The following is a 13,627-nucleotide window of genomic DNA, read 5'->3' as shown; positions in this document are numbered from 1 at the left end:
TACTTGGAGTTCATGAACAATTAATCGACAAATAGTTCTAAGCACCTATTACACGGCAGAAGGCCATGTTCTAGGAACTGGAAATAATAACTGTAACAAGACAAATCTCTACAGAGCTCATATCAGCTGCATAATTAACTGAAGGGCAATATCTGAGATTAGAAATCAGATATGCAATTGTACTTGATACTTCTCAGCTCAAAATATACAATGGTCTACAACTCTCTCCCCAGATGGCAGAATTTAACGGGGGGGGGGGGGGGGACACACAAGAAAAAAGAGGATCACAACTGAGAAGGTTGGACAAGGCAGGAGAAGGAATGTGCACAAACTATAAATCTGTTCCATGGTCCACATGTGTTTTTCTAAAATACAGAGTTTAATAGTCAACAAATACTTATAAACCTCCATAAGATAATCAGTCAATCATGACAATAACCTCAAACTATTATATAAATACAAAGGATGTAAATTAGTCTAGAGAAATAAGTTTCAAAGACACATTTGCTAATTTATGTAATCAAGAAGAATTTTTTTAATGCATTCTTTATCTCAAAGTCTCTTTCTCTATTTCCTCTTCCCCTTGCATCTTGAATAGTTAAAAGTGTTTGGGGGAACAGGGAGAACTGCCTATTACATATAAAGAGGCATATGATTTGATAAAATACAGGATCTCAGATTTGTTTTTAAGGATGTTGAAGATTCAAAGACCAGAAAGACCATGTAATAAAACAGAAAGGACACTGCCTTGAAAAGAAAAGTCATTGAGGTCAGACTGGATAAAAGTTACATACAGTATCTACCAGGTTTCTAACCCAAAGACCACTAAGAGAAAAAGTTAATTTTCAACAAAGCCACATGAACTATAAGTAGATTCTAGCTTAACTGAAATAAGTATACAACAAAAAATCCAAACTGTCAGATATCTATAACTAATAACTGTATCAGAGATATGTAATAAGTAATATCCATGATTCTTCCCAGAAATTCTGTGGCAGAGTAGTTAAATAGTTTGGGATGGGAGGAATGCGGTATAGGGAGGAAAGTACACAAGAATAGAGGAAGAAGCAAGAAATAAAGGAATTTTTCTATCTTCTAATAAAGATCTTCAAAATAGTTCAAGAAATCAAGCTTTCACTCTCAGGTTAGGCAATATTTAAAGAGGCTAATACAGCTGTAAGAAATTTAGAATAGGCCAGACTTTAAATGTAAAGACTGAAAAAATATTAATAATTATTAAAACTAGATAGCAGGTACATAGGAGTCCATTATTCTGTTCTCACTGCTTTTCCAAAAGAAAAAAACATTAAAGTATATTAATAATCCCTTCAGTCTGGTTTGGTGTCCTCCAGAGGGAAAATAACAAATATAAAGAGCTTTGGCTATGGGATGTATGGGTTTTTACACATGAGTCTTACATAAAATTCATGTAAACTTTTAATAAAGGCAATATGTGACCAAATCTAATCCCAAGGAACCTAATATTTAAAAAATAAGTAGTGTTTTCACATTTGGACAGAAGACATCCAATTTAACATGCATGTTAAATGATAATCCTATCCATGTTAACCCAAGGTCTAATTTATGATGAGTAGCTCTTTTCAAATCACTCCATAACTGAGAAATGACATGAAAGCTGTGATATAAATTGCCTTGAAAAATGAGTTATATGTCTAAATATTATATAACTTGATACACAGAAAACAAATCAGTCTGATCTGCTTGTTTTTAAAAATTAACAACTTTAAAACTTTTATGAACTTAAAAATTATATAATCAATAAGATGGTGCTTACCTTAGGCTTTCATTCAGAGACTTGGGCTCATCTGGCTGAATATTTTGAAAAGTATCTCTTTTTTCAGATTGTGATGTGATGTCTTCACACTCAAAATTTTTATGTGACTGATCTATCTGTTCAGGAATCTTAATAACAAACACATTTTTTAAAAAGTGTTAGATTTCAAAATGAAACAACCATTTATAAAAGATTTCACTGAAGTAAAAAAAACAAGTAAACATTTCAAAATATAAAATGATATTCAAGGGATGCTTTTTAATATTTTCTTCTTCAGAGACCTTAAAAAATTTCATAAGTCACACCTTTTACCTCATCTCAAAGCCCATATTTTTCTCCCAATCAGAAAGTATATTTTGCTGTGTATAACATGTACCTTTTTGCCCAAATTTCTGACAGAAAAACAAGGTTGCAGATTATACATCGGTAGTACTAATTCCATAACTATATAAATGTTTTTAATTCTTTTATTTATGCTTATGCATTAAAAGTGTAACTCTACAAAGTAATAATGCTATCCACATGCAAAATAATACCCTGGAATACAATAATCAGTTTTGTTTCTAAATATAAATAAATAATTCAATTAAAAAATTAAAATGAAAGATTTTTTTCCTGCAAATCTAGGCCAAAAACGTGGGTACACATTATACATGGCAAAATATGGTAACTGCTTCAGTCTCAACCGTAAGAATTATCCCCTGGCGTCTATCTTTCTGAATCCACTATTAAAATCACACTATAGACCTTGGGAATTATAACAAGAAATTCAATTATAGCAACTGTTACCCTTATCATGAAAATTTGTTATTATGTAAATAATCTAAAATCCATAGTCTTTGTTCTTAAGATTATATTTTAGTAAGGAGTTTTTAGCATTTTATTCAGTTTAAGCCAGCATTAAAATTCACACATCTAGCCATACTTTCAAAAGAGAAGTCTAATTCAAAGCCTGCAGAGTACTAGGGGAAAGCAAGTCCAAACGAGGCAGGGTAAAAGCTGATGATCCAATCACATTAAATGTAATGCTCAAAATCCAGAGTGTTACATGGCTTTACAATTAACAAAGCAGCTGGCTTTGAGGTGTTGGCCTTGTATTTAATGAACAATGTACACAATTGTATAGCATTGCTGTTTAAAAAGGGGGAGGGTGAAAGGAGGCTTATGTACTTGTTAACAAAAAACTAGGAGGAATCAGAGTACTTACATCTCTGTCAATACAAGATTCACATTCATTCTTTTCTACACTGGCCCCAATTTCTTCCTGTGATGCAAGAATTTCTTTTCTTTCAGAAGCTTTCCCTACATTTGGCTTTGGCCTTTGCAATCGGCCCCTCATTAGTCGTGCAGGTCTGAAAGCCTTTGGTTGATCATCTTCCCGCAGGCTCACTTTTTCGCTCAAACTACAACAATTACAAAGGAATTGTAATAAGCTCCAGATAGATCAATTACAAAGGAATAAGATCAATGAAGTCACATACTTGCTTGTTTTCAGTATTCCCTTTTCTTAAGTATAAATAAATGAACCACTTATAATACAAAATAATTCACCACTGTCCTCAAGAACATCCTTCAATGATACTTATACTTCTACACTTTGACCCTTTGGAACCCAAGACATAATCCTGAGTATAAAAAGCATTTTAAAATCAAATTTTCGTCACAAAAATGGAAAAATCTACATCTGATGAGCATGTAATACAATTCCCCAATAAGGACAGTACTGAGTAATGTACATTTCCAAGGCAATGGAATCAGATTATGGCATCAATGCACAGTCCATAATCCACTGGTTCAGATTCATACTGGAACAATGCCTTACAGATTTCCACTGCAAGTTAAATATTCCCTTTTGCAACCCATTGCTACAAATACAATTATCCAGAAATGCATAACTTACCCATTAAGTTATCTAACAAGACTTTGTTAATAATCTTGTTAATAAGTTGAGAAACAAAAGCAATTGCTAACTCGATGGAGCCATCTCATTATTTCTACAATACAGGGGTGGGCAAAAGTAGGTTCACAGTTGTTTGAATGGGAAAGAGATGCAGGTTATGACTGTAGGACTAACATAAAGTGCATACTCACAGCTATGAACCTACTTTGTCCACCCCTGTCTTAAGCATAAAAAGCATTACTAACATGTTTCAACAATACCTACTGTTAAAAATGCACCTAAAGTACATAGCTGAATATAAACTTCAGACAGTATCAAGTAGAAAACAAGTTATTACAATCATTACTGAGAATTACTATTTTTATTCTACTTCCTCTATACTTACTTAGGTACAGTATTAGCTTCTGAGTTCTTCTCTGTATTCTCCATTCCAGAAATGTCAAATAAATTCATTTTATCCTTTTCCATGTGGGTCTATGAATTTAATGTTTTACATTTAATCTACTTAATATAAAAAGTTCAAACTTTGTAATAAATAAATGAAAATTAAAACAAAATCTCTTTTATACTTCTAATTAGAACACAGTTTTAAAACCATACATACAAAGTATTCTAAAACATAGAGGGTGGGGCAAAAGTAGGTATACAGTGTTCATATGGAAAACAATAAATAATAAGTAATAATACAAGAATAAACTTCTGCCCTGGCCAGTGTGGCTCAGTTGACTGAAGTGTCATCCTATAGACCAAAAGGCCACAGGTTCAATTTCCGGCTGGGGCACATGCCTGGGTTGTGGTTGGGGTCCCTATTGGGGCATGTTCGGTAGGCAACTGATGGATGTTTCTCTTTCTTTTTCTTTCTCTCTCTCTCTCTCTCTCTCTCTCATCAATTAATATATCCTTAGGTGAGGATTAAAAAAAAAAAAAAAGAATAAACCTGTGCTTCCTGTATTCACAACTGTAAACCTACTTTTGCCCAACTCTGTATCACCTCTTAGATTACTGACAAAGGCACAAATCACTATACCCTTTCTGGAAAGATTTTTGCCAATATGAATCAAAGCCTTAAAAATGTTCATACTTTCTGACCCAATAATATGATAGTTCTAAGACTCTATCCTAAAATATTTAGATAAAGATTTAAGTACACGGATGTTCACTGGAATATTATGCAAAATAGCAAATACTGGAAAGAAACAAAATATTCAATAATGAATAAATGGCTAAATAAATTCAGTCTAACCCACTAATAGAATATTATGAAGTCAGTAAATCTTAAAAAAATGTTTTCAAAAGATGTTTAATGATATTGAAAAATATTTATAAAATGTTAAGTACCAAAGAAGGATACAAAACTGAATTAATACCACCACTTAATTTTATAAACAAAAAGCTAGAAAGACCGTATATTAAAGGTCAGTTGCATCTGGATAATGAAATTACAAGTAGTTTTGTTTTAATTTTTACATGAATCTATATTTACCCTATTTTCTAGAATTTAAAACCATCATATACAATAACTACATGACAAAAAGTATGATAAAGCAGGTATTTCACGAAAGAAAAAAATAGGTAGACTAACATTTTAAAAGTATTTTAGCAAATATAAAAAACTGGTAACAATACACTGCTGGCAGGAATATAAAGAAACAGGAACATTCATCTGATGCTTGCAGCAATGTATAAATGGAGTTGCGTCTTTGTCAGTCTGGCAATGTACAAGAGCTATAAAAATATTAAAAATACTTTAACCTATTTATCTCACCACCTCTGAAAATTTATTGTTTTATCCATGAGAAAGCCCCTTTACAAAACTGTTTCCTTTTATTTTAAGAGTTTTTTGTAAATAAAAATAACCTAAATATCCACTATTACAGAAATGGTTAGGTAAATTAATTAACTTGATGTAACTATTAAGATGATCAATTAATTCAAAAAGTATAAATGAATAGTTTAGAGAAAAAAGTTTTAAATTTTGTTATGATTAAAAACTATAGAAATGTTAAAAAATGAATACAGAAATGTTTACATACATAAAAAGAGAGCTAAAGTTTGTAAAGGATGGAGGACTGTATGTGTGTTTAGATAAGAGGGTTGTGAATATAATTTTAGGTACAGCTGTTTAAAATGTATTTTGAATAAAAATTTTATATGTCAAATTTGTCATTACTGAGGATGTCTGAAATTTGTCTTAGGTTCTAAAAAAATGCATAAGCAGGTGACTAGTAAGACAAATTCAATATTAATGCACTGTATTTTTCAGACCATAAGACACACCTAGGTTTTAGAGGAAAACAGGGAAAAAATTTTTGGAGCAAAAAATGTGGTAAAATATTTAATAACATAAATAAGATAATATTTCACCAATGTAAATGTAAACAGAACTCAACAGCAGCATTAACAACCATTATTCCTCCCAAATGGGGGACAGGGGATGTCTTATAGTCCAAAAAATATGGTATACGTTCTTGTATTTTTGTTTTAGTATCAGTAACATTACCTTGTAATTATAACTAAACATTTTATTCCCAACTAAAAATTTTTACAATTTTAATTTCCATAAAGTCTTTTACTCCATACCTTTTCAAATGAAGTTTCTGAATGTAAACTCTTGCTCTCTGCATCTGTTTTACCTTGTGAAAGAACTGATTTCTTCCCAACAGCCCTTGATAAATTGGGTTTAGGTCTCTGAAGTCGTCCTCTTGCCATTAGTTTAACATTTTCTGTTTGACCAGCTTCCCTAAAAAATTTACATTATTGAAATTGCATTATTATGCAGGCACGTTAAATGAAATTCTTCAAAAATCCACTCAGAGCCAGAATAGAAATCCTTTAAGCTTACAGAAAACTGAAAAAGAAGAGCAATGAGGCAGTAACTAACTTGTTGTCAGATATTAAAAATACAGTATTCAGCATCAATAATTAAAACACTGTGGTTCTTTCTGATATACGAAGAAACAGATAAATAAAACACAAGAGAAAATTGAGATGACCCCAAAATACACATGATTTCAGTATAAAATAAAGGTAGCATTTCAAAACAGTAAGGATAAGATGAAATACAAAATAATATAGTCTTAAAAATAAATATTAAATAAATAATGATGGAAAAACTGGTAACAATGGAGAATAAAGTAAAATTAGCTTCACTCCTCACATTGTACTTATAATACATTCCAAGTGGATCAACAATTTAAATGAAACCATAAAGAAAACATGGATAAGTATTTTTCCATAACCTTGAAGTGGGATTAGACCTAAAATTTGATTAAAAGTTCAGGAGCCATAAAAGGAAAAAAATGAGAAAATTAACAACATAAAAACAAAAAAAAAAAATCGCCCTGGCTTGTATGGCTCAGTGGACTGAGTGCCAGCCAACGAACCAAAAGGTTTCCGGTTTATTTCCCAGTCAGGGCACATGCCTGGGTTGCGGGCTAGGTCCCCCCAGTAGGAGAGACACAAGAGGCAACCACACACTGATGTTTCTCGCCCTCTCTTTCTCCCTACCTTCCCCTCTGTCTAAAAAATAAAACAAAATCTTTAAAAATAAATAAATACATACATACAAATAAAAAATTTTTGCATGGCCTAAACAAACATGGCCAAATCAAGTCAAACTACAAATCAAGAAAGCAGGTTTTGCAACTCATACCACAAGGCTTACCTCACTAAAATATAAAGAACTTCTACAAAAAATATCATCAATAACTAATTTACAAACAGGACAAAGGATATCTACAACTCAAGAAGTAAAAATATAGCACATACAAGAAGTAGCTGATTAATGTATAAATAGAGTAACAAATCAATATTTCTCTCTCTCTAAAATTAATAAATAAATATTGTTGAAGTACATATTAAAAGTAGACAGAGAGCAACAGCATGAGTGAGTACAAATGTGACATTAAAAATCAGAGAATATAAGTGGAATTATATACAGATATTCACTATTCTACTGATTTTCATTTAGGTTAGAAAGTATTAAAATGAAAACTGAAAAAAAAAATTACATACCGTGCCAAAAAGAGAAGGAATGGGTAGGTACTATACTGAGTAATGTTATTTCATAATCTATCAAGACCAGCAAAAATCCAAGTTTAGTAACACTGTTAGTTGGTAAGACAGACAAATGCTTCTTTACATTGTTGGTGGGAATATAAACTAGCATAACTCCTATAGAGAGAATTTTGGCACTATCAAAATCATAAATGAGCCCTGGCTGGTGTGGCTCAGTAGACTGAGCACCAGCCTGCAAACCAAAGGGTCACCAGTTCGATTCCCAGTTAGGGCACATGCTTGGGTTGCAAGCCAAGTTCTGCCCTCAGTAGGGGGCATGTGAGAGACAACCACACATTGATGTTTCTCTCCCTCTCTTTCTCCTTTCCTTCACCTCTCTCTAAAAATAAATAAATAAAATATTTTTTAAAAATCATAAATGAACACACATAAATATCCATGGAGCAAGCATTTCCATTTTTAGGAATTTACCCTACAAATATGCTAGCATAGAGATGAAAGAATGGATATATAAGATTATAAGCATTGTTTATAAAACAACCTACATAGTCATCAATAGGGCACTGATAACCTAAAATGTGATTCTTCCATACAAGAACACTATGCAGCTTTAAAACAAATAAGGAAGGTCTTTATGTAAAGATATGAAAATATAAGACAAAAAATCTGCAAAATGATATGTATAATATGCTAACACTAGGTTTTTTAAAAAAGAGTAAGAAAGTAAATTTGCATTAGCTTTAATGTATCTTTAAAATCTCTGAAAGAACTTAAATTATAAAACTGGTTACCAGTTAGAGTGAATAAGAATATGGTAGAAAGGATATTTCACTCAATACCTTTTCACACTTTAGACATTTGAACCAAAAGAATATATTGCCTAGTCCAAAAACTATTTTAAATTTTTATTTTAAACACTAAGGTTGATTCTCAATGTAACTTTGCTTTACTGAAAATAAATAATTCATAAACTGAATAGTTTTTAAGCCCATATAAGGAGTTATGAGAAAGACAAAAAGTCTAAATTTGGGGGATATCTCTTCAAAAGGAAATTCTTGTGGTGCCTTTATTCTATTTTTAGTAAAGATATTAATTTAACCAGTATCTGTATACTAAAAACAGTCTCTTTAAAGTCATAAATTTCAAAATCAACTATTCTGACAACAGGCATGAATATTAACTCAAGCCAACTAAAAGTAAAATCTCATAGTAAATATTTAAGTTTCTAAATTATTTCAGAATTCCCTAAGCTACCATTTTGCTAAAATTCATGGCACTTACGTGATACATCATGTATGAAAGAGACTCCTTGTATAAAAATACAAAGTGAAAAACCTCAATATCACACTCAGACCACAGTACAGTTACATATTAAATGGTCTACAAGTCCCTTCACATCCCTAAAGGAAGCAGCATTATTACCATTTCTTAAATGATAATAAATTATCAAAGTTTGAAAATAAGTTTTAAAATCCCACAATGTAAAATACTTACAGTGATGTGTTTTTTAGGTCAACATTTCTTTCTTTTGTACAACTACTCTCAGCATCACTCACTTCACACAAGGCTCTCAATCCAACTTCTGAATGCAAATCTGGAGTGCCTGAATCTGAAGTCTCAGGTGCTGTTGACATGGCGTCTTCTTGGCTGCTAAGGGAATGAAAACATCAGGGGGAAATGAATGCTTCGTAATGCATACTTTATACTAATTACTTAAAACATTTTTAAAATATTGTATACAAATCAACAACATGAACAGTAATCCTTCATATTATGGAAAAATTAAAACAAGTATTTCAGCTTTTCTATGATCTTTCTTGCACTATGTTATTAAGAACCATTACTGCAAAGAAAGTAGCCACCACAAATTAATAAGCTTGGGAAAGTGCTCAAAAAGACACAACAGGAAAAGTCCTTACCTATATGGGGTTCACAAATCAAATGCATGTATAAAATCATAGGAATATTTAGGAATAATCTTTCATTAAAATTTTATCACAGCATTTGAGACCTTGCTGCCAGCATATGTGGTCAGTTTGGCTCAAATAAACTCTTATAAAAATTCAAAACTTAAATTAAATTAAAATAAAATGTTATATAGGCAATCCTTGCTTTGCATGAATTTATACTGTATTAACCAAAACTCATGTAAATTGAGGACAGTGTCTCAATATACCCAAGTTGCAGTTAACACTGTACTACGCAACGAGAGGATTACTGGTATACTATGAAGTGTTTCAACTAACAATAATATAAACAATGGCCACGTACTAACTAGCACTCCGTTTTCACATTTAGCCATACTTTTTTTTTCCTATTTTTCTACTGTATCTCCCAACTAATTAATAAGAGCTCTTTGCTCTTCTTGGGTCAGATGTTACCCATAAAACTTCCCAATCAGCAACTTGCCTTCTACTAGAGCCTTTTGTCAACAAAAGTATTTAATTTTATTGCAAATTTATTAATTTTATCTTTTAAAATTTGTGCTTTTTGTGTCTAAAAAGGTCCATGACATCACAAGATATTTTCTTTTAAAAGTTTAAAGATTTGCTTAATACATGTAGTCTTTACCAGGAATTTAGTGCATAGGGTGAAACGGATCTAATACTGTCTTTTTCATATCTCAGCACCAACTAATAAATAATAGTTCAATCTTTACCCACTAATTGCTAATACTACCTGTCATGTATCAAATTCCTAAATCTCTCCCTAGACTCTACATTCAGTTCCTCTGAGTCAATCTGTCTATCCCTGTACCAGTATTAGACTGCTTTAATTACTCTAGCTTCAGAAAATATATTTCCTCTCCAGAGGCATTTTTCAAAATTCTATTTACTATCCATGACCCTTACTTGTGTATATAACAACTTTAGTATCGGCTTGCTGTTCTATAAAACCAGTTGAGATTTAACAGTCATTACAGGGTTGTTTTCCCCCTAACTTAGAAAAAATAATCAGTATTGGTTTATGTGTAGTTTATGAAATTAGCTGTTATCTCTGAAGTCACACTTTAGAAGTCTATAACCTCACAAGTTTAGAATCATAACCCTGGATAGGTTGCTCAGTTGGTTAGAGCGTCATCCTAATACAGGAAAGTTGTAGGTTAGATCCCCGGTCAGGGTACATACAAGAATCAACCAATGAGTGCATAAATAAGGGAAACAAATCAATCTTGTCTGTCTTTCTGCCTGTCTCTATCTGTCTCTCTCCCCCCCACTTCCTCCCTTCCTCAATCTCTAAAAAATTAATTTTAAAAAATTTATCAGAGGTCCATGGCTCAGCTTCAAATAAAGTATTAACATTCTGAATCATATGGCTAAATCAGCTCATGTGCATATATGTGTTTTTCTACATAAGAATAAGTAACTTCCATCAAATTTTTCAGAAAACATACATATAAACCAATAGAACAGAAAAGACAGTCCAGAAGTAAATCCACACAGATATGGCCAAATGATCTCCCCCACAGGGTACCAAAACTACACCATGGGAAAAGAATAGTCTCTTCAACAAATGATACTGGGGAAGCTGGATATCCACATGCAACAAAATGAAACTGGACATTTATCTTATACCAAACACAAAAATCAACTCAAGATGAGTTAAAGACTTAAAGGTAACACCTTAAACTATAAAACTCCTAAAAGAACACATTGGAGGAAAGCTTTATAACAGTGATATTGGCAACGATTTCCTGGCTATGACACCAAAAAGCAGAAAACAAAAGCAAAAATAGACAAGTGGGACTTCAAACTAAAAAGCTTATGTACAACAAAGGAAATAATCAACAGAATCAAACGGAAACCTATGAAGCAGGCAAAAATATTCACAAGGCATATATACAATAAAGACTTAATATCAAAAAATATAAGAGGGCCTTCCAGCCAAGATGGAGACATAGGTAGACACACTCTGCCTCCTCACAGTGGAGGCACAAAACCAAAACCAAACCAAAACCAAATCCAAACCAAATCCAAATCCAAATCCTCACAAAATCAAAAGAAGGACAATAATTAGAAAACAAAAAACCACCAGAACTGACAGAAAATCGAACTGTATGGAAGTCCGACAACCAAGGAGTTAAAGAAGAAACACTCATCCAGACCGGTAGGAGCAGAGACAGGCAGCCACGCAGAGAGGACTCACCACAAGGCTGCAGCTGGAGGACCAGGGCAAGCAAAGTGGCAGCTGGTGGACCCCACAAGGCAGTGGCTGGTGGTGTGGGTGGTCCCACATTCATGTGCAGATAAACCGGGAGGAACAACTGGGGAGCGAGACAGACCACACAACCCAGGGTTCCAGTGCTGGGAAATAAAGCCTCAAAACCTCTGACTGAAAACACCTGTGGGGGTTAAGGCAGCTGCGGGAAAAACTCCCAGCCTCACAGGAGAGTTCATCAGAGAAACCAACAGAGTCCTAGAACATACACAAACCCACCCACACAGGAATCAGCACCAGAAGGGCCTAATTTGCTTTGCTTGTGGGAAGAGGGGAAAGTCACTGAAAACTGGTAGAGAGCAAAGGAAGCGCCATTGTTCCTTCTCAGACCTCTCCCCACATACAATGCAGCCACTGGGTTGCCCGGCCCTGGTGAACACTGAAGGCTCACCCCTTACTACGTAACAAGCACACAGAGACAAAAAAAAATGGCCCACATGAAAGAACAGATCAAAGTTCCAGAAAAAATACAACTAAGCAATGAAGAGATAGCCAACTTATCAGATGCACAGTTCAAAACACTGGTAATCGGGATGCTCACAGAATTGGTTGAATATGGTTGCAAATTAGATGAAAAAACGAAGGCTAAGCTAAGTGAAATAAAGGAAAATGTACAGGGAACCAACAGTGACAGGAAGGAAACTGGGACTCAAATCAATGGTGTGGACAAGAAGGAAAAAAGAAACATACAACCAGAACAGAATGAAGAAACAAGAATTCAAAAAAATGAAGAGAGGTTTAGGAACCTCCAGGACATCTTTAAATGTTCCAACATCCAAATCATAGGGGTAACAGAAGGGGAAGAGAAAGAGCAACAAATTGAAAACTTACTTGAACACATAATGAAGGAGAATTTCCCCAGTCTGGCAAAGGAAATAGACTTCCAGGAAGTTCAGAAAACTCAGAGTCCCAAACAAGTTGCACCCAAGGAGGAACATACCAAGGCACATCATAATTACATTAGCCAAGATTAAAGATAAGGAGAGAATCTTAGAAGCAGCAAGAGGAAAGGAGGCAGTTACCTACAAAGGAGTGCCCCTAAGACTGTCAGTAGATTTCTAAAAAGAGACCTTGCAGGCAAGAAAGGGCTGGAAAGAAGTATTCCAAGTCATGAAAGGCAAGGACCTACATCCAAGATTGCTCTATCCAGCAAAGCTTTCATTTAGAATGGAAGGGCAGATAAAATGTTTCTCAGATAAGGTCAAGTTAAAGGAGTTCACCATCACCAAACTGTTATTATATGAAAAGTTAAAGGGACTTATCTAAGAAGATGATCAAAAATATGAACAGTAAAATAACAAACTCACAACTATCAACAACCAAACCTAAAAAAACAAAAACAAAAAGAAACTAAGCAAACAACTTGAACAGGAACAAAATCACAGAAATGGAGATCATATAGAGGGTTATCAACAGGGGAGTGGGAGATGGGGGTAAGTTCAGAGAGTGAGTAGCACATATGGTAGGTAGAAAATAGACAGGGGGAGGTTAAGAATAGTACAGGAAATGTAGAAGCCAAAGAACTTATATATATATGACCTATGGACATGAACTAAAGGGGGGGATGTGAGTGAGAGGGGGTACGCAGGGTGGAGGGGAATAAGGGGGGGGAATGGGACAACTGTAATAGCACAATCAGTAAAATATATTTTAAAAAAGAAAAAATATATATAAAAGGAACAAAAACACAAATAACT

General features: G+C 33.5%; 1 protein-coding gene across 1 annotated transcript in view; it reads right to left on the bottom strand.

Moving 5' to 3' along the window:
• The window catches only part of BDP1 (B double prime 1, subunit of RNA polymerase III transcription initiation factor IIIB), a 91,561-nt gene that overhangs the window by 41,809 nt on the left and 36,125 nt on the right, over nt 1-13,627 (bottom strand). Inside the window, 5 exon segments of the mRNA XM_036020385.1 lie at nt 1,796-1,923; nt 3,003-3,228; nt 4,081-4,169; nt 6,276-6,435; nt 9,207-9,362. Of these exon segments, the coding sequence (XP_035876278.1) occupies nt 1,796-1,923; nt 3,003-3,228; nt 4,081-4,169; nt 6,276-6,435; nt 9,207-9,362 (759 nt within the window).

The sequence above is a fragment of the Phyllostomus discolor genome, chromosome 3 (genome assembly GCF_004126475.2).
Source record: "Phyllostomus discolor isolate MPI-MPIP mPhyDis1 chromosome 3, mPhyDis1.pri.v3, whole genome shotgun sequence".
NCBI classification, from domain to species: Eukaryota; Metazoa; Chordata; class Mammalia; order Chiroptera; family Phyllostomidae; genus Phyllostomus; species Phyllostomus discolor.
Note: the sequence above shows the minus strand (reverse complement) of the source record. Positions and strands in the feature narration are given on the sequence as shown.